The sequence below is a fragment of the Camelus dromedarius genome, chromosome 19, assembly GCF_036321535.1.
Source record: "Camelus dromedarius isolate mCamDro1 chromosome 19, mCamDro1.pat, whole genome shotgun sequence".
Taxonomy (NCBI): Eukaryota; Metazoa; Chordata; class Mammalia; order Artiodactyla; family Camelidae; genus Camelus; species Camelus dromedarius.
The window spans coordinates 37671599-37691428 of record NC_087454.1 but is presented as its reverse complement, the minus strand read 5'-3'; the positions used below and the strand labels follow the sequence as shown (position 1 = coordinate 37691428).

The window sequence follows — 19830 nt, the reverse complement described above, 5'->3', positions numbered from 1 at the left end:
ACTCAGCGGCGGGCACTGATCGGCGGACCCCCACGGGCTCAGCTCAACCACTTACTGGGTGGACTCGGAGGACGCCCAGCAGGTATCAAAGCCCTGTCCGCACTGCTGCCTTACCTCCCAGCCAAGTCGGGACCAGCTATGGTTCTCAGTGGGACACAGAAGAAGTTGGCCCTGGCTGATGAACAGAAAAGGAGTTGAAGAGGTCACTGGGCACCTCACAAGATTGTTGGGAAGATGAAGATAGATGCTCAGAGTTAACCTTCCAAGAACAATGTCCGAATCCTGCCACAAAACAGGGTCATCCGGAAGCGGTCTTCCCCACAATTCACCTTGCAGCCACTGGGGAGCCCTGCCGCCACCTGCCACCCCCACCGGCAAAATGGAAGCCACGCGGAATCTTGCTGCCTCAGTTCTTATCAAAGTCTTGCGGGGTGTAAGTCTAACCAGTCTAAGTCATGTGCCTATGATCTGGCTATAAAGAGGAGGAAAATTTGAGTACAGTCTTCTGTACTGGTGAGACTCCTACGTCAGCAGGGTTAAACTTACACGGGGAAAACGTGCCCAAATACAAAAGACTACTCAACAGGTGAGGCAAGACTAAGGTGAACTGCGGGCTCTGGGGATTATGATGTGTCAGTGTACGTTCATCCTTAGTTTAAAAAAAAAAAGTACCGCTCTGGTAAATAAAAATAATGACTATGTATGTGTGTGGAGAGGGGGTACATGGGAAATTTCTGTACCTTCCTATCAATTTCATTGTAAACCTAAAAAAACCTCTTAAAAACAGGAAGACTCAGGGTAAACGTTTTGAGCAAACCTTTGGTCTCAGTTAGATACATATATTCTATATGTGTGTGTTTGTTGGATTGTGATGTAAAATATATTTTTAGGTCAAAAAAGTTTGTAAGCCACTACAATTAAGTTACACTGGCAAATAAAAGCAAAAATGAACCTAAAAAAAAAAAAAAAAGAAAGAAAGAAAGGTGAGGTATGCAAGTACTACTGCATACCACCCGCCCTTCCTGCCCCTGCCCGCAAGCCCGAGTGGATCCACCCAAGATCCCGCAGGACGGGGGTGGGCACACTTCAACGCGCTTGCCGGAAAGGGACCCACTCTGTGGCCCAGATCCCTGCCTGAGTGCGGCCAGCCTCCAGGCCCTGAGAGAGGACACCTTGCTCCTGAGACCATCACCCCCAACCTCACCACAGCCAGTTCCTCCCCCACGCAAGGCAGAGCACCCAAAACCACATCAGCGTCACCAGACTTCGGCACTGGTGGTACCAAGACACCACTTACTAGTGCAGGACTAAAAGTGTTCCTCCTAAAATCAGGAGCAAGGCAAGGATGCCCCACCTTCAGTCACCACTTCTATGTAACACTGTACTGGAAGTCCCAGCCAGTGCAACAGGCAAGAAAAAGATAAAAGGCAGAGAGATTAGAAGCAAAGAAGTAAAACTGTCTTTATTCATAGTCTACATGGGCATCTATACAGAAAATCCTAAAGAACATACCAAGAGGTCAATTAATTAAGAGATTTTAGCAAAATTTCAAGATACAAATATTAAAAAATCAATTCTATTTCCATACACTAGCAACAAAATATCTGACAATGAAAAAAATTATAATGCTCTTTAATAAAGGATCAAAAACATAAAATACTAAGAAATAAATTAAAATATGTGAAAAAACCTCTACACTGAAAACTACAAAACGCTGCCAGGAGAAATTTTAAAAACATTACTAAACTGGATACATACAATGCTTATGGATTAAAAGACTCAGTATCATTAAGATATCAATCCTCTCCAAATTGATCTATAGATTCAATGCAATCTCAATCAAAATTCTGGCAGATTTCTTTGTAGAAACTGACAAGCTGATTCTAAAATGTATATGGAAATAGAAAGATCTAGAGGGGCCAAAACAATTCTGAAAAAGACCAACGTTGAAACACTTACACTACCTGATTTCACAACTTATGATGAATCTACAGTAATCAAGACAGGGTAATAGTGTTACAAGGACAGACATATGCATCCACGGAACAGAAGTATAGAAATACACCCATGCTTACACGATCAGATGATTTAACAAGGTGCCGAGGCCATCTAACTAGAGTAGCTAATCTAATCTAGAAAAGACCAATGGTGGTGCTGATACAACTGAAAATTCATATGGAAAAAAGTGAACATTCACCTTTACCTACCCAAAATGAATCACAGAGCTAAATAAGAACTAAAGCTATAAAATTTCTAAAATACAGTAGAAACTCTTTTTTTGTCCTTGGGTTAGGCAAGTATTTCTTTTTTTTAATTGAAGTATAGTTGATAGGCAAATATTTCTTAGATGGAAAATAAATCATGAAAGAAAAAACTGATAAAATGGATTTTATCAATACTTAAAACTTTTGCTCTTCAAAAGGTATTTTTAAAACAATAAAAAGGCAAGTGTATACCAGGAGAAAATATTCACAAACCACACACACAAACATACTTATACATGGGTATGTGTATACATGCATAATTCTTTCTGTGTCTACAGACAATGCCATATAGAGAAAATTATATACATATATACACATAACAACTTATCTGCAGAATGTACACAGAACTCGTAAAGCCCAACAAGACAAACCCAGTCTTTACAATGAGAAAGGGGTATAAACAGATACTTAATCAATGGAGACACATGAATCACAGATAAGGACTGAGTAGATGTTCAACATCATTAGTCTTTAGGGAAATTAAAAGCACGATGAGATGTCATCCTACACCCACTAGAATCGTGAAAATTTAAAACTCTGATAATGTCAACTTTTGGCAAGGTTGCAGAGTAACTGGAACTCATACACTACTGGTGGGAATGCAAAAGATTCTAGCCACTGCATAAACAGTTTGGAAGTTTCTTGTAAAATTAAACACACCTTAAACATACCTACCATACACCCAGAAATCCCACTCAAATATTTATCCAAATGTTCACAGTAGTTTTATTCATAGTAACCAAAAACTAGAAACAATCCAAATGTCCATCCAGTGGGGATGGGATAAACAAACTGTGGTACATTTATACAGTGAAATACTACATAATAATTTGAAAAAAAAAAAGAATGAACTACCAATATATGAAGTGACATAGATGAATACTGAAAATATAATGCGTATCAAAGAAGCCAAACACAGAAGAATACATATTGATAAGATTCAATTTATGTGAAATTCTAAACCAACAAAATTTTCATGATAGAAAGCAGGTGAGTGTTTGCCCAAGGCCAGGTGCAAGAGGAGGGGATTAAATGCTTAAGAGACCAGGAATTTGGGGGAGTGATGGAAATATTACATACCTTGATTGTGGTGATGGTTACACAGCCACACACAGATGTCAAAACTCATCCAATCATACACGTAAAACTGATGAATTTTATGTATTTTACTTATACCTCAATAAAGCCATTTCAAAAATTCAAACTTAATACTTATAAAAAGCACAGTTCCAATCTCATAAAAAGAAAAGGGAAACAATCATTAAAAAGAAAAAATACCGCTCATACACACTGAAATATAACCTGCATGTATCACTAACCTAAGGTACAATGTAGGCACATGTAATTCTGATCTTACTACTTATTCTCCAAGAATATGCTCCTGCAAATCTTTAACAACTAAAAGAACCTACACTCTTATTTCAGATAGTTTCTGTTTGATGGCTTCTGTTTGATAGTCATGGGGAAAGTATATGTGATCTTTAAAGAACAGGATTGTGAAACCAGGAGTGAGGGATTCTTAAGTGAATTGGGTCCCAGCTGCTGAAAAGGAGGCCCCATTGTGAGGCATTGGTAACAAAGTGTCAGCTTCAATGCCTCAGACACCAAGGATGGCCTTAAAGGGAAATGCTAAGCACAGTTACAGCAAACAGCCTAATAAGAACAAAGAAGATCACTAACACTGTTCCCAAAGGGACACACACACACAACTGGGAATAAGAGTTTTAACAATTTCCAGACGTGACCTAGAAAGAGAAAATAGCCCACCATGCATATAAAGGACAGAAACAGTTTCCTACCAACAAAGCTTACAGTGAAGCAAGAAGGGCATTTCAATTTAAACTACGGCGTTCAAATTTCTCCTAAATCTTCAACAGTTCTCTGCCAAAAGTAAGATGTAATCAATCTGTGGATGTTTCTTTCGTGAAGACCTACATATTAATATAGCAACAGACATTATCTAAGCTAAAGTCCGTTAGGGCTAAGCTACCCGAAATTAAACTACATGTTATTGTCTAGCGCATCTTCCTGTAAAATGTTCATCTTTCTTACCATAATACTGTGATAAACTAGGACAGATATGAGGGAAAAAGTTTAAAAAACAGAACTGGAGTGTGTGTGTGTGTGTGTGTGTGTGTGTGTGTGTGTGTGTGTCTATACACACTGGACAATGGATTCATGTCCAAGAACCTGAATTATGAATTGAGTTTAAAACGTGTTGAAGTATTCTAGCAACATAATAAACAATGATGCAAGAGGGCCACTGAACCGTCTGGCATTGTAATATGAAATCTCAAGTTCCACACTGTATTTTTTTTAAAAAGATACTTACAATATTCTATGTAACACAGACATTTTTCTTTGTAAATAGAACAATGGGTTCACCTATATGGTATTCTTAAAAGTTGAGAACTTAACTGAAGGCAAAAATAAATGTCAAATTGTTGGCTAGTCCAGTTAACAAGCACCACTCACAGATTTTTGAAAAATCCTTCATGCATTATGTACTTTTAGCAACAGTACATGGAGAAATTACAACTTGGGACTGGAGGACTCTTAAGTTACATTTGGCCACAAAAATAAAAGAGAAAAAGTTGTGATCAAGCTAAGAACTACAACTGGGGTTCAGCACCAGAAATAGAAAAAGCAGCAGCAAGGTCAGTGCATGGGGGCTGTGCTCGCGGGTCATTCAGAACCAGGTACAAATGCCCCACTTAAAAACGGTTCAGACAGTAAATTTTATGTTACATGTATTTTACCACAATTTAAAAATTGGAAAAAAATAGGGATGAGAGAAGCAATGATAGAAAACATGGAGCTGAAAGCTCAGGCAATTTGTAAGGGATAAAGATGACTCTACGGGATGTAAGACATGGGGTGGGTATGGAAAGCGGGGGTGAGGACACAGGGAGAGACGGTTTGAACAGTTAAGAATATCTATTGAACTTTTCACACCGAAGATCAAGCTGGTATAAAACATATCATATTTTGTCAAAAAAAATAAAAACAAAAGACAAAGACACTACAAAGTTCCTGCTCTAAAATAGTAATGAATTAAGAGACCTTAGCCAATGAAGCAATCTAACATGAAAGAACTATAAAGAAAGAAACTTATTCTTTTTAAGTGAGGATATACTAACGGGGTAACTGATACAGACAAAGGCCACCTTGTCACCAGCCAGGCACTCGGGCCCAACAGAGCAAATGACAATAATGATATGGTATTTGTTGCAATGCCCTCCACTGTCTGCAGACTCTTCCTTTATTCTGTGAGTAAACTCAGAGGACACTAAGTTATAACAGAGAGGGTGTTTTTCTGCCTTCCTTTGCTACCTTCTACAGCCACGCATGGAAACTTGGAACAAGAAAGCAGGAAGGATCAGAGACAATCCATTCCCAAGAGTATCCAGACAGGGTGACCACCCTCACTCCATCACTCCAGAGAGTGGCCGCCCTCACTCCACTTCTCTAGAGAGTAACCAATTGGGATTTAGTATTCGAGCAATAATTCTACCTGCTAAAAAACACCTGCTAAATAAATAATGCAAAAACACCTGCTTTAAAAAAAAAAAAGAATGGCTAGTACTTTATTACTGAGTCCCCAGTACAGACAAGGGTCACATGCACTCAACACATGCTTGTTAGTTTCTCTCCCTCAATCCAGTTTCTCTCGAAAATAAATTCCAAGCTCCTCTGCCTGCAAAGCCCTCTCCACTCTTCAACTTGCTGAAGACCACCAGCCCACGTAGCTGAACACGAGGTGTGGTCCCTCAAGGCATCAGCAGTACTCTCACCGCCAAGTACCACCATCCCCTGTGGAATACAGCTCACGCCTGCCAGGCACACATTTAGAAAGTCCTCTTTCCTAAGAGAACAAGGAAGCCCTCATCCTAGGAAAAACTAAATAAACAGCTGTATGCGGTGACGGGTGTTAACTGGACTTACTGTGGCACTCGTTGTGCAGTATGTGCAAATCCTGAATCGCTTTGCTGTACTCTTGAGACCGATATGTCAATTATGCCATAATTTTTAATACCTCAATTTAAAAAAAAAAAAAAGAAACATCCTCTTCCAATCCATGCGCATTTAAGTACATGCCATCTCATCTAGACACAAAGGTTATCAGTCTTGTGGCAAACTCTCCATCACCCACATCCTCGCCTGCTCCTACCAAAAGTGGCTGATGAAATAAAATATCTGCGCTCCCAAACAACGGATCCATGAGACACAGTTCTGGCCAAAGAGGAGTGAGACAGAATTTTGCTCGGGAGGAGGAGTAAGGGATAACGATTCTGGGAAAGCATGCACCCGCCATCCCCACCCCACCCCCCACCCCCCACCCCCCAGTGAGGAGCAGAAGTAGCTGATCTTTCTAATGAAGACATGGTAACTGAAGCTAAGAGGCCAGGAACCCTGCAGCACGGGGGCAATCAACTTGAGGGGGTGTAAGGGAATTAAGAGACAAGCCCCAACGTTGTCAAGTCACTGCAGTTCGGTGAGCAAACTCCGAGCTCAGGATGGGTAAGAAAAGTACTCCCATTTTAGTTAAATAATCTTAAACTACTTGCTTGAGATATTCCCAACTAGCAAAATTCCCAATCCTACCGTTGCTCTACAGTAAAGGTATTGACTGATACATTTACATTAATCAACAATGATCCAAAAAGGAAAAAGGAATCATTGTGCCGCTTCCCACAAACAGGAAAACATCACCACAGATCGCCACAGACTCTGGCTCAGCGACTAACCAGCACTGCGATCCTGGGTACGCTGCTCGACCTCCCAAAGCCTCGGTTCCCGGATCTGCAAAAACCAAGCTAGTTAACCACCTTATTCACTACTGACATGACTAAATCAGCAACGCGTGTAACAAATTTAACAGCGTCTGACATCCAGTAAGTGCCCGGTAAAAAGTGAGAAACCTGCTTCTAACCACTACCACCACTCCCATACAGCAGGCCAATTCTCCGGCTAAAATAAGTAAAGCTCAGAGGCCCTGGACCTAAAAGAATGATTCAGCATCACGCGAAACTGAAGGGGAGAACAGTTTCAAGTGTATCTGCGTATGTGTCTGTGCGCGTACGCGTGTGCATTCACACTGCCTCAGGGTCTAACCAACAGGATGCAACCGATAAACATTTCCCAAAGGACAAATTCCTGAACCAAAGTGTTAAAAAAAAATGAGAGCAGAAATACATAAAACACTGAAGCCATCAAGGTAAAGCAGTCATTTCTATGACTTTCAATATGTATTTTTTTAAGCATCCTCAAGAATTACAGATGATTTCCTTCTTAATATTTCAAACAAAGCTCAAAAGCAGTCCGAAGGATTAATGAAAATGTACTTACAAAGCTTTAAAGCTACTTGGAAGAAAAGACTATAAATGCAAATTATTATTCTCTTTCTTTGGGATTATAGCTAGCCTGACAAAATCCAAAGCTGTATTAGTTTGTTTTTTCCTCAAAGATTACATACTATTTCACCTTCTCTCCATTATTTTAGCCTTTAATAGTCAATATGATAACTGCGGAATTTTGGATGGAATAATATCCTGGTTACCAATCTTGTTTGTTATTCTGTTTCCAAATTTGTGAGAAAGAAATCTGCCTTCTCCATCTGTTTCCAGCTTCACCTCTCTATTTCCTAGATTACAACCCCACTGTTCACCTTAATGCTTTGCAACTCAACAAAGACAGTCTTACATACGAACAAAAGCATTGTTGCTCAAAGGACAATGGTAAATTTTTTTAAACCAGAGCTTAAGTGCTTTCCATATTATTAAAGTCTCATAACTCTATGGCAGGTTTCTAATTTAAAATGTAGGCATGAAAATGCTGAAATTCATGTAATATCATGTTTTAAAACATACCCCAAAAGTATAAAATTATTAAAGATAAAAAAGGGATTTATACAAGCAGCAAAAGTCTCAAACATTTACTCCAACACTAAAAGGCACTACCTTTTTAAAAATTTAAGGAAAACCAAACCTGTGCATTTAGTTATTCTCAATTCTATCAATCCTTGATTATTTCTAGTATCAACCAGACTGGGGCAATTTTCATTTGTTTTTGTTTGTTTTGAACTCACACATTACTCGCCTCAAACACTGCAGACAATATTTTCTGCCCCACTCCAATTTTAGTTTCTGGTTTATATGCCACCTACTTGAGTTCAGAGTTCTCTCTCTGTCACTTGGATTAAGACATAAAGCCTTAATAAGATTTCTATTTCTGAGATAAAAGATTCTCAATGCATGTAAATCAGAAGATGGATTCCACACTCCCTGACAAGTTCCTCAGATGTATGTGTGCAATTAAACAGACAAGCAGTGAAATTTGAAGAAATAGAATTAGAAACTGGCATATGGACAGGACTCACCTGCCTGAATGGTGCCGGCTGGGAAGAGAAACACCGACAAGGAAGAAACAAAGAGGGAACTTAAAAATGAAGACAAATAATACTGGTCTTACTCCCCATCCCCAACCCTCCCTCTCTTCCCTCCCCAACCCGCCCAAAAAAAGACAAGGTCAAAGGACTGTTTGCACCTAAGAAAGAGCCCAGCAAAACTCAGCTGGGAGCTGGCCCCCTCCCTGAGGCCTTCCCTGCAGTCCTCCTACGCCGCCTCTGCGCCCAGGACACACTGCTCTTCCACCGACCACCGTGGACAAGGGCAGTTTACATCCCTGCCCCACTGCTGCCCCCCAACCATTCCGAGCACTGAAAGCTTACCTATGCCTGTGTCCTCTGTTTTTTTTTTTTGCCTGGCATGTAGTGAATACTCACAAAAAGTGACTATACTGACCTTGAATAAAAATCTTTTTCTAAACATTATGTAATTATGACAAAAACAAATGAGAGTCAGTTACACAAGAAAGCCAACTGATTACATAGAACCAAACACTTCTTTCTAATATTTATTCCTTCTCTGGCACACAATTATTAAGTGTCACAGATGAGAAAAAAGCAAACCCAGGTTATTTAATACACGATTGGCCAACCCTATTCCTATGAGATAAAGTTGGATTAATTAATACAATATTTTACTTTGGTTTAACTTCCTCTGGGAGGGGGGGGGGGGGTCTTGTTCTCATTCTTTCTCATTAATGATGAACCAGAAAACTTTAAGGAAACTGAAACTCCAAGATGTACACATAATCATTACTTCTCCATGTCCAGTCATTGTTAAAAAATTACACTCTCAACACTTAATCAATCCTGGTACATTTTTTGTATTCCTAGTTCTTCCTGTGCAAAATTTTTAAATTGGAAAACTAACAGGTGATGCATCTTTCTTTGTAGTGACTGAATAAATTTTTCCTCTATGAGAACAGAACTGTCAAAGAACTGAATTTACAAGTACCCTCCCCCCAAAAAACTATTTCAGTATTCAGCTGTTTCCTAGCAACCGAATCTGCAGATATTTTCTCATCACAAGTGAGTAACAGGGATTAAAAAAAAGTGTGTTTCGGTGCACTCAGGTGTCAATGAAAGCAATGCAGCTCAGTGGGGGAAAAACACTATAAATAAGTGTGCAAAAATAGTAAGTATTTTCTAGCCACTCTGGGCTGAAGCTCCAAAAGGGGTAATTATAATTCTTAAATATAATGCATGATCTGAGGAACAGGAGTGTTTATCAAGGAGTGGGGAGGGGGGCATTTTTCTGTGAATGGGGGAAGGGTGCACAGACGAGACAGAGGTGACCACAAAAACCAGAGAGCGAGTTCAACCATGAAAAATGAAGCTGCTATTCTCAAGGGAGCCAGACTTCCAACCTGGTTTACCCTGCATCGTAAGTTTCTAGACAAAATATAAAACTCCCAGCTCGCATGGTCCAAAGAAAAACTGTCAAAAGAGCAGCAACGTTAACCCTGCGAGGACCGCAGCACCCCACACCCCACGACCGCCCCGGGACCGACGTTCACACTGAGATTCCAGAATCGCTCTGCGCGCCGCGCTTCGCACACATCATCACTCGCTCCTCTTAAACCAGATACTGGAGTGCGGCCCCGTTTGACTTCATTCTCTCGGCCACGCTGGAGAAGAGACGCACCTGCAGCTCCTACCAGGTACCCAGCAGACCTGAGTCAGGGAAGACCCACCGTGAAGGGCCTGCTCCTTCTCTGACAGCTGCCTGAGCGTCCCTAAGCCATCCGACCTTTCTGAGGCTCAGCTTTCACGGGCACAATGAAGAGGCCTGACTGGTGAGGTTTCCTGAGAGCTTACAAAAGAAAGAGGACAAAGCAGCATGTGGCCCTCCAGTTTGGGTTCTAACTGCCAAGAAACAGGGCAGGATACACAAATGGTCACCATGGCAATTCTGAAATCCTTTCCTGCTCTAAGAAGTCCGGGTCTGTGTGCTGCTGACGTTTGCTAGCGATTAGAAAGCCAAGGAAACTTGAAATAAGTGAATCATTAAAATTCTTGCCACCGATAATTTCCCATAAATACAAAATGCAAAACTGTACTAAGCACCACAGGGAGAAATAAAAAGAAAAATCAAAACCTCACAGTGTTACTCTTCACATGAATTAGTCCATTCAAATGAACACCTGAAAAATATACAGCAAAATATACTTGGAATTTTTAAAGCAATTTTATTTATATATTACGAAAAACTGACTTTTTCAGTGAATGAAACCTATTCTATCAAAAACTTAGATTATTTCACTAAAACAATAACTTGATTCAATTATATCCTGTGAATGGTCCTAAAAGCTTCATTTTCTAAAATAAAATGCACGTGGAGAAAGATGCCAAGACTCAAATGACTTGTTCATTTGTAGGATCCAACTCACTGCACCCGCCCGACCCCACACCCATCCTTAAAATACCTAGTCTGGTTACTCGGTCCTCATATCTCTTTACTCTTCTTACTCCTTAGAATTTGCATCCAGTGGCTTGGCTTCAAATTTCACAACCATGTAGGTGACTCCCAAATCTATGTCCTAAGCAGTCTTCTGAGTTCCAACCCAAATCCACTAGCATGTCCTATTAATCCAGTCAACACACCCGATACCAAAATCCTTTTCTCTCCCAGTAGCTCTGCCTCACGTCCCTATTGCTGGAACACATCTCCAGTGATAACACCAGCAAGTGTATAAAAAGGGTTTCCAAAGTGAATCATACAAGATGACCTACTGAGGTGGGGAAAGAAATAATCAAACACCTATTCTTATTTTTTCCTAATTCTTACTTAAAACCGCCCATTTCTCGTGTCTACATCTGTACTTCAGAGATATGTAATATTTTAATTAAGGCAGAGCATTCAGAAAGTTTGCAAACCACTAGCATTCTCAAACTCAAACTGTTCCAATTTGATCTGCTCCTCACAGGCACTGAATCCAAGCAAACAAACCACTAACCATCCCCCAAACACAGCCCAAGCTTTCCAGCACAGAAACATTTACCTCTAATGCTCTCTGCAAACTGTTCATCTACTTACAGTCAAATCATTTAAAGCCAGTGTCAGCCCTACCCTTTCTCAAAATTCCCTGAGCTTAGGTGATACAACTCTCAGGACACTCCCCATTTTCAACCTAGTCACTGAGTCCTTAGCGTACATTTTAGCTCCCCCCACTACACAGGAGGGTTCCTGAAGGCCAGGGTCCCATCTCATAGACTTCTGACTTCCCATACTACGCAGGCCCGATGTAGTAAATCTGATAAATGTTGACAACCAGACAAGTTGTAAACACGACATTGTAAAGGGCTCAACAAACCAGTATCTCACAAACAGAGCAACGACCAAGTCCTGCGTAGCACCCTTAGTCAACAAGCGTGTCTCAAAGTAAACAGAGGATGCATATTTTTTCCCCCAAAATGCGTGATTTCTTGCTGTTAGTTTCATGGCTTTCAAAGGCAATGTTTTGCTTCCCAGATCTCAGCACCAGGGGAGAATGATGGGCTAGCGCCTGAGAGCAAAGGCAGAGGTGAAGGATTAGCAGCAGCCCTGACTGTTCTGTTCTAATCACTTTAAAATAACATTAAATAACTGGGATGTAATATTAGAAAAGACATACTAATCAACCCCAAAACCCAAGGAAATCAACTAGACAGACACAAATAAGACAAGGAAGATTCTTAGAACGGTTACGAAGTAAGTAACCATTCAAGAAAATTAATATGTTTAACCACAGCTTAAGGAACTAAACTGAACACTGCTTTTAAAAAGAGGATAAAAGATTTAAGAGGATTCTAAGCTCAGCAGAAATACAAATTACTTGATCAAGAGCCTACAAAGAATATTTTTCCAAAGCAACAAATACTTGGTGAGCCACCGATTCAGCTACTATTCTAGAAAGGTGAAAAAGAATATCCTTTTCAAAAAAAGAAAATCCTTACTTTGCTCTGTGATTCCAAGAAAGAGCTGCTTACTCACTGTCAGTGTTTGCTAGGGAGCTTTTCAAAGTCCTTCCTTCTGCAGCTAAATGAGAAGTGTATACATGTTTTCTGAAAGTCTGTTTTTCAAAGTTTTACCAGCACCTTCTAATAATGAATCTCACAAACAGAAAGTGAAATTAGTCACACCGTGTAGGAAAAAGAATCTATCTTAAAGACATTCAGCTACAACTTAAGAAACTATCCCATTTTTTAGAAACAAAGCAAGCATGCCCCACCAGTGACACAGAGTGTGGCATGTGGAAACCCGAGATCCACTGTGGGCTTCCTCTTCCCACGACCTCCTGCGTGATCCCCAGTCTCACGGCTTCACTCATCCTCCCCAGAAACCCAGATGTAAGCCCAACTTCACACCTGCCACCTCCACTCGGATGACAGTTCAGCACCTCCCACTGAACGTGATCAGAGCAGAACTCTTGGTTTTCTTCTGTGGACAACTCTCACAGTCTTCCACATCCTAGTAAAAGACATCACTACCTGGGCAAAGATACTATACACCTCCGAGAGTGACGGTGGTACCCACCTCACCGGGTTACTACAGAGAGTAAATGTGCTAACTCACATAGAGCATTTAGAAGAGCACCTGGCAAATACTAAGTTTTCATTAAGTTTAAGCATCATTATCATTATCATCCTGATTCCTCTTTTTCTCTCACACCCAATCTGCCATGTGAACAGCAGTTCAAACAAGTAACTGAAATCCAGGGACTTCTCTGGACCATCACCACCACAGCCACCCTACTGCAAGCCACCATCTACATTAAAGTGATAAACCAGGAGAGGGCCTTCCGCTTCCATCCTTCCAAGAACTTCCAAAGTGGTTTTCAAACAGCAGCCACAATAACTGACATTAAATATTAATCAGGTCATATCACTCCCTTTTTCAAAACCATCCAGTGGGTTTCCACTGCTTTAGGCTACACATCAAACTCCCCACCCTGGTCGACTCCAAGTCCCACGCGCAGCCGCCGCCTTCTCCCCGGGTACCGCCCGCGGCAAGCTCACTCCCCTCCAGCTGCACCCGCCTTCCTCATCCCACCAAAATGCCGCCCTTCCCTCCCAGGGGCCTCGGCATCATGACTCCTGCCCAGAATGCACTTCCCTGGACGCCTGCTCAGCTGGCTCCTCCCTGTCGTATCATTATTGTCCACTTCCTTGGTCACTGCCTACCTCCCACTAGAATATATGCTCTGTAAGAGAAGAAATTCCCTCTCTCTTGTTAAGTATTGTGCTCCTAGTACCGAAAACAACATGTGGGTGAACAAAAAGTTATTAAAAAAACAATTAACTGAAAGAACTGGCTAAAGCTTCTCAAACTGTTATGTGAAAGCAAAGAAATGTAACTTCCCCTTGCTCTTCTCCCTAACTGATCGTTGACTGATTACATCTCGGCTCCAAATTCACCCTTTTTGCCTGCTCTGTAACTGGACCCTAATATACTCACCTTTGAATATTTCTTTCAGAGTTTGAGGATCTAAATCCTCAGATAATACAACTCATCGCAAAGGCACAGATATCAGCAGAAGACCCGAGGGGTCAGTCAGAAAGCCCGAGGCCCAGTCATGGCCCCAGCAGACCCCGGCCAACAAAACGCCGGACAAATCACTTAGGCTCTCTGAGCGGCTCTTTCCTGGTCCACACAGTGCACGCTGTCATTCTGTCCACGTCAGAGGCCTGGGGTGCGGATCAAATGAGATAAGGCATAAACTACACATGGACAAGTGGAAGCCATCATTGTTATTATAGTAACTGTCAGCTCCACAAACTGTTAATGAGCACCGACCCTGTGTTACACCAAACAGAAATGTTAATTAAGACCAACCCCTGCCTCTCAAAGAGCTTACGTTTTAGCTGAGGAGAAAAACACTAGTCGGAATAATTCCACTGTGGTTTGGTTGAACGCAGGGCGCTGTGCGAGCACAAAGGAGGGACACTCAGCACAATCCTGGGCTCAGGGAGGCTTCCTGGAGGAAGTGGTGCCACGGCGGAGTCTCAAAGGACCAACCAGGTGAGGAAAGAGTTCTCATCAAAAGAGAACACAACGCCCAACCTCTCCTCGCCCTACAGCATGTTCAGAAGCCAGATTTGTTATATTCTAATAAAAATCACACGATCAAAGGTTAAAAACAAGCGTTCAGCTATCACCTGGGGTAAATTTCTTCTATCATCTTAAGACTTCCCCCAGCACCATTTATTTCACCCTCTAGTGCTAATTAAAATACCTTTTTCTAAGCCTTTAGGGCAATTCTTCTCATCCTGTGAGAATATTTCCAAAGTTTTCAGTTACATACTCCAAGGTCAAAACCTTCCTCACCGGGAAGGACAGTAATCAAGAAACCACTGTAAGAGGCTTAGATGTCTCCATTGTCACAGTCCGGAAAGAAACCCCTTCTCTCCTCCCAGCCCTCAGCTGTGCACAGGAGTCAGGAAAGCTTCCCAGACGACACACTCCATCCCCTCTCCTGCATGATAAGGACAACCTCTCAGCCAGACTTGGCCCTGACCGACCCAGGAGAAAGCCAAGCACAGCCTGGGCAGCAAGTCACTGTCCCTCTTCTTTCAACCCAAAGATACTGAGGCCAGAACTCTCCTCAACCCACAGGCCAGCAGGACAAATGCATTAGAGTCCCAGTCCACTAAAGCAGAACACTGATGTGCCCTACACCCTGCAGCTCCACTCCTAGGCCTGTAACCCACTGAAATGTGTCTGTCAAAGATGTCCTAGAGTGTTCCGAGCAGCAGTATTAGTCATAACCAAAAGAAAGAAAACAAAACCCTATCAACCACAGATTGGGATAACCTGTAATAAAGCCCATTGGAACTGGGATGAATCAAAACCATGTGTCACCTGTTAGGATGCGGTGCAAAGAACAGCATCACCTCTACAACATTCCTGCTCAAGGTGGGAACTTGACTCTAAACGCACAGAAACATCAAACTCAAATTGAGATTCTACAAAATAACCAGCCTGTAATCTTCAAAAGTGACAGTCACGAAAGTCAAGGAGAAATTAAGAACCTGGTCCAGACCAAAGGAGACTAAGAAGACATACGTAAGTAGCACATGTGATTAAGGATTAGGTCCCTCTGAAATAAAGGACATGATTGAAACAAGTAGTGAAACCTGAACGGGGTCTGAGGATTAGGTGGTTGTCACGTACTGACACTAACTTCTCATTTTGACAGCTAAACTGAGGTAACGTGGGAGGACATCCTTATTTGCAGGACGTAAGTATTGGGGGTGATGAGGTATCAGGTTGGGAACTTAATCTCAAATGGTTTAGGGGAAAAGTTACTGTTTTTATCCGCAATTTTTCTGTAAGTTTCTGATTGTTTCAAAATTCTAAAAAATTATTATATATATTTTTAAATTGTATGTTGAAGCAAGAAAGAATGAGCAGGAGGTCGGGTAGGAGAAAGGAATTCAAAATCCATATGCTATATTTTTACCAATATAAAGATTCAGTGCAATTTGTTGGAAAAAGTGAATTACTAACTTAGAAAATCATAGAGTTTTATATCTTTAATCTCAGCATATTTAGATACTCCATCTTCTGCCCAGAAAAAGTAGGAAAAAATTTAGATCATTTTTACCAGCAAAGAAAACTTTTTTCATTCATTCTTTTTTTCTTTTTTTGAGGTGGGGAGAAGTAATTTTGTTTATTTTATGTATATATTTCTTGGTGGAGGGACTAGAGATTGAACCCAGAACCTCCTGCATGCTAAGCAGGCACTCTACCACTGAGCTATACCCTCCTTCCACTGAAAACTCTTCTCAAAAACCCCCTCAAACAATTGCTTATACTTGCAGTCAGAATTTGGAAGAAGGAAACAGCCAGTATCAACTTGAGACGGTACCACGAGCTTCCTCAAATGCACGGTGATGTATGTGGCCATCTTGGGGCCAGGGGACCAAGACTGGCATTGGGTGGGTGAGATGCCCAATGTCCTGAAAAGTAAAGGCCGGACTCCCACAAAGAAGTGCTATCCAAAATGTCGAGAGAGAGGAGTGAACAAAACCAGTCTTAATAAAAGACGGGGAACAGCCAACCAACAGGCAGACATGAGCATCTGCCACAGAGACTCTCAGTGGTGGAGACACTGAACTTACCTGCACGTACCTCATGGTCCAGGGTAAGTCACAGTGGTAACTACTACTAAACAGTTAGGAAACTATGCAAAAACACTAACTTACCGAGGATAAAACACACACACACACACACAAATAGAGAGGGAGGAAGAACGTCAATTATGCTAGGTGTTTTCATAAACTGCCTCATTTAATACAACCACAGTTAATATTTAAGTCTTCCCAAATGCTGACACAGCTGAATTATACCTGTGTAGGTAACTCCAGGGAGTCAGTAATAAAAATTACTTATACCAGAAAATAATTACAAGTTTTAACACAAAAGGAAAGGCTGGACTTGGTGTATACTTTAATCAGTACAGCTTAAAAAGAGCGTAACTTTGAAGTTATGTACTAAACATTAAGTACACAAAAAAGTACCCCTACAAAAGTACAAAAGAAACCCAGACTCAGATTAAAAGACAGCAGCTATGAAAAATTTGTATACTTTTAAGATGCTATCATTTAAGTGTCTGCTTTTAACAAATCTCTTTAAAAGTGCTGATTATATCATTTATTCAACTCAGCTGCCTCCGATTTCACCCAGCAGTGGGCTGTTTATTGTAGCACTAACATATCACTGTTTTTAGTATTTAAATATGAAGACTTTGTTCTATATTGCCCTCCACTGACACAAAATACCAATTTAGAACAGAAATCTAGGGGGTGTATCCACCGCAGGCCACACTAATTGTTAAGGACCATATATGAAATCCATTTTCAAGGAAAAAAAGACACATCTTTGAAGACACAGAGGCCATTCACAAAGTTAATCATCTCACCATTAGTATTACTATGAGAAAGAAAAAAATGGCAAAATTAACAATGGGTAGTAACAAAAATATAGAAGTTCTAGAAATAACAGTACAGCATCATGAGCAATCTGAGTATCATCATAAAAATTAAATTAACTTATTTCTTAAGAAGATAGAGAACAAAACTACCAAGAGTACATAAGTGAAAAATGTGAACACATGGAAATAAAGTGAAGATGGAAACATGGAAACAAAGTAAATACTTACCGCCAAAGCCTTGGACAGTTTGGTTCTAAAGTCATTCAGGATGATCGCCACAATGTCCCTGAGTGGTACATAAGCAAAGCCATTTTCCAAATAGACTTTCCTTCCTCGGAACAAGTCCAGGGCATCCGCAAAAGGGATCTGAATTCAGAGTCAAACAGGGAAAATAAGTCAGTCATTACAACATCCTCCTAGTCTTCATGCCAAGTCCAAACAAAATCCGTCCTAAGAGAAGGTCCTTAGTCCCAGCACATCAAAAAAAAAAGAAAAGAAAGAAAAACACACAAAGATCAATTTATACTCTTAACAATAACCAACAGTACTAGGTGGAGTGGGAGTCCAAACTGATTGAGGTTTTTTTTCTTTTTTTTTTGCCAGAGGTGGGAAAGTAACTAGATTGATTGATTGATTGATTGATTGATTGATTGATTGATTTACTTTGTAAGTGGAGGGACTGGCAATTGAACTCAGGACCTCATGCATGCCAAGCAGTGCTCTACCACTGAGCTATACCCTCCCCCTACCCAAACATGTGCTTGTTTCAAAGTAGATGTTTTAAAAATAAGCCAAGTTAGAAAATTTTATTTTTACTCTTAACTCATGAGTTTACAAATTATAATCACCAGGATTTCAAAGCCCTTTGAGTACCCTGCAGTCCCCTCTTATGACATATTCCACATTTTATTCTGCATCAAGCAGAATCCAATGTGTATACGCTATGTCCAATGCTAAAAATTACTAATACGTAAAAGTAATTCCAAATTCCTTCATCTATGTTTCCACTTTTTCTCTAGAGAAATATATTGGGAAAGCTAATCTCAACACTAAGAAATAGAAATAACAAGTGTCCAGTTTTCTTATGAAAATAAATATTTGCCAGGAAATATTTTTCTAAAAACCTCATACTATTTTTAAAGTCTTATGACTATCGTAAAACTCTAAGAGATGAGCAGATTACGGTATCAGTAAATTGTGAAAATCATTCTTACTCTTCAAGTTTTTCTCCTTCTTAAAAATGATGTAAAAAATTAGGTTTAAAAAAAAAATCCTCAAATTGCCTGTTCACCCAAGTTTTAGGGAAGAGTTAAGTCTGTATGCCCATGATTCTTCTACATACTCAGTGACACCACACAATATCAGATCATGTGTTTTTACAGAAAGGTTTGATTCTTTTACAGATTTCTACAACCAGCACACAGCCCCTGCCCTGAGAGGTTCAGTGCTTAGCTGAGGGAAACAAGACAGACACACATGGAAAGTCAGGCATCTCTGCAGAGCAGCTGGGGTGTCCCAGCCCAAGACAGGACCTCACACAGGACACATGATGGGGGTGCCAGGATTTAGTCCACTAATCCAGGCAAGAGAAGGAGAGAGTCTGAAAAAGTGGGTTCTAGTCCACACTCTTTACTGACTAGACTTGGGATTCCGGGACCCTCAACGAACACTTCTAAACCCCCAGGTCTATAAACCCAGGCAAGGGGTGGGGAGATGGTTTACACGCCCCTGAGGGCTGGGTTCTTCAGCTCCAATATTCCAAGATTCCAGCTTATGAGGGGGTCACGGTGGAGGTGGAGATGCCCAAGCAGAAGCAAAGGCTGATGTGAGGGCAATGCGTGGTGTGGGAGGAGGAATGCTGAGGGCCTCGCTCTGCACGTGGAAGGCTGCGCGCTTCCACAGGGAGGTCATAAGAGCGCCAATGTGGAGGCAGGATTCTAGACTCCTGGCACCCACCAAGAAGCAGCCACTCTTGTCAGAGGAATCGGTGGTGCAGGAGCTATCAAATTTTAAGATGAATTTCAGCCCCCTCTCCCCGTTCTGGACCTCTTCAGTCCCAAAGCCACCCAGTGGGTTCAAGCAAAGCAGGTGTCCAGGCTGAGGGGCAGAGGGAGACAGACGTGGCCCGGGGCGAGGGGCCGGAACCTGAGTGGGTGAGGAAGGCCTTGCGGCGGGAGAGCAAGCAGGCAGCAGGGCCCAGACAGATGAGAACGTGCATGGGGGCACTCAGTCCAGGCCCGGTGCC

General features: G+C 41.3%; 1 protein-coding gene across 2 annotated transcripts in view; it reads right to left on the bottom strand.

Annotated features, from left to right (window-relative positions):
- The window catches only part of PRIM2 (DNA primase subunit 2), a 213767-nt gene that overhangs the window by 158167 nt on the left and 35770 nt on the right, over positions 1-19830 (bottom strand). For both annotated transcript variants that reach the window (XR_010376928.1, XM_010987784.3), the window contains exon 7: positions 17814-17951. Coding sequence is in view for 1 of the 2 variants with exons in the window: in XM_010987784.3 (XP_010986086.2) it covers positions 17814-17951 (138 nt within the window). In the remaining variant the exon portion in view is untranslated. The remainder of the gene's footprint in view (positions 1-17813; positions 17952-19830) is intronic.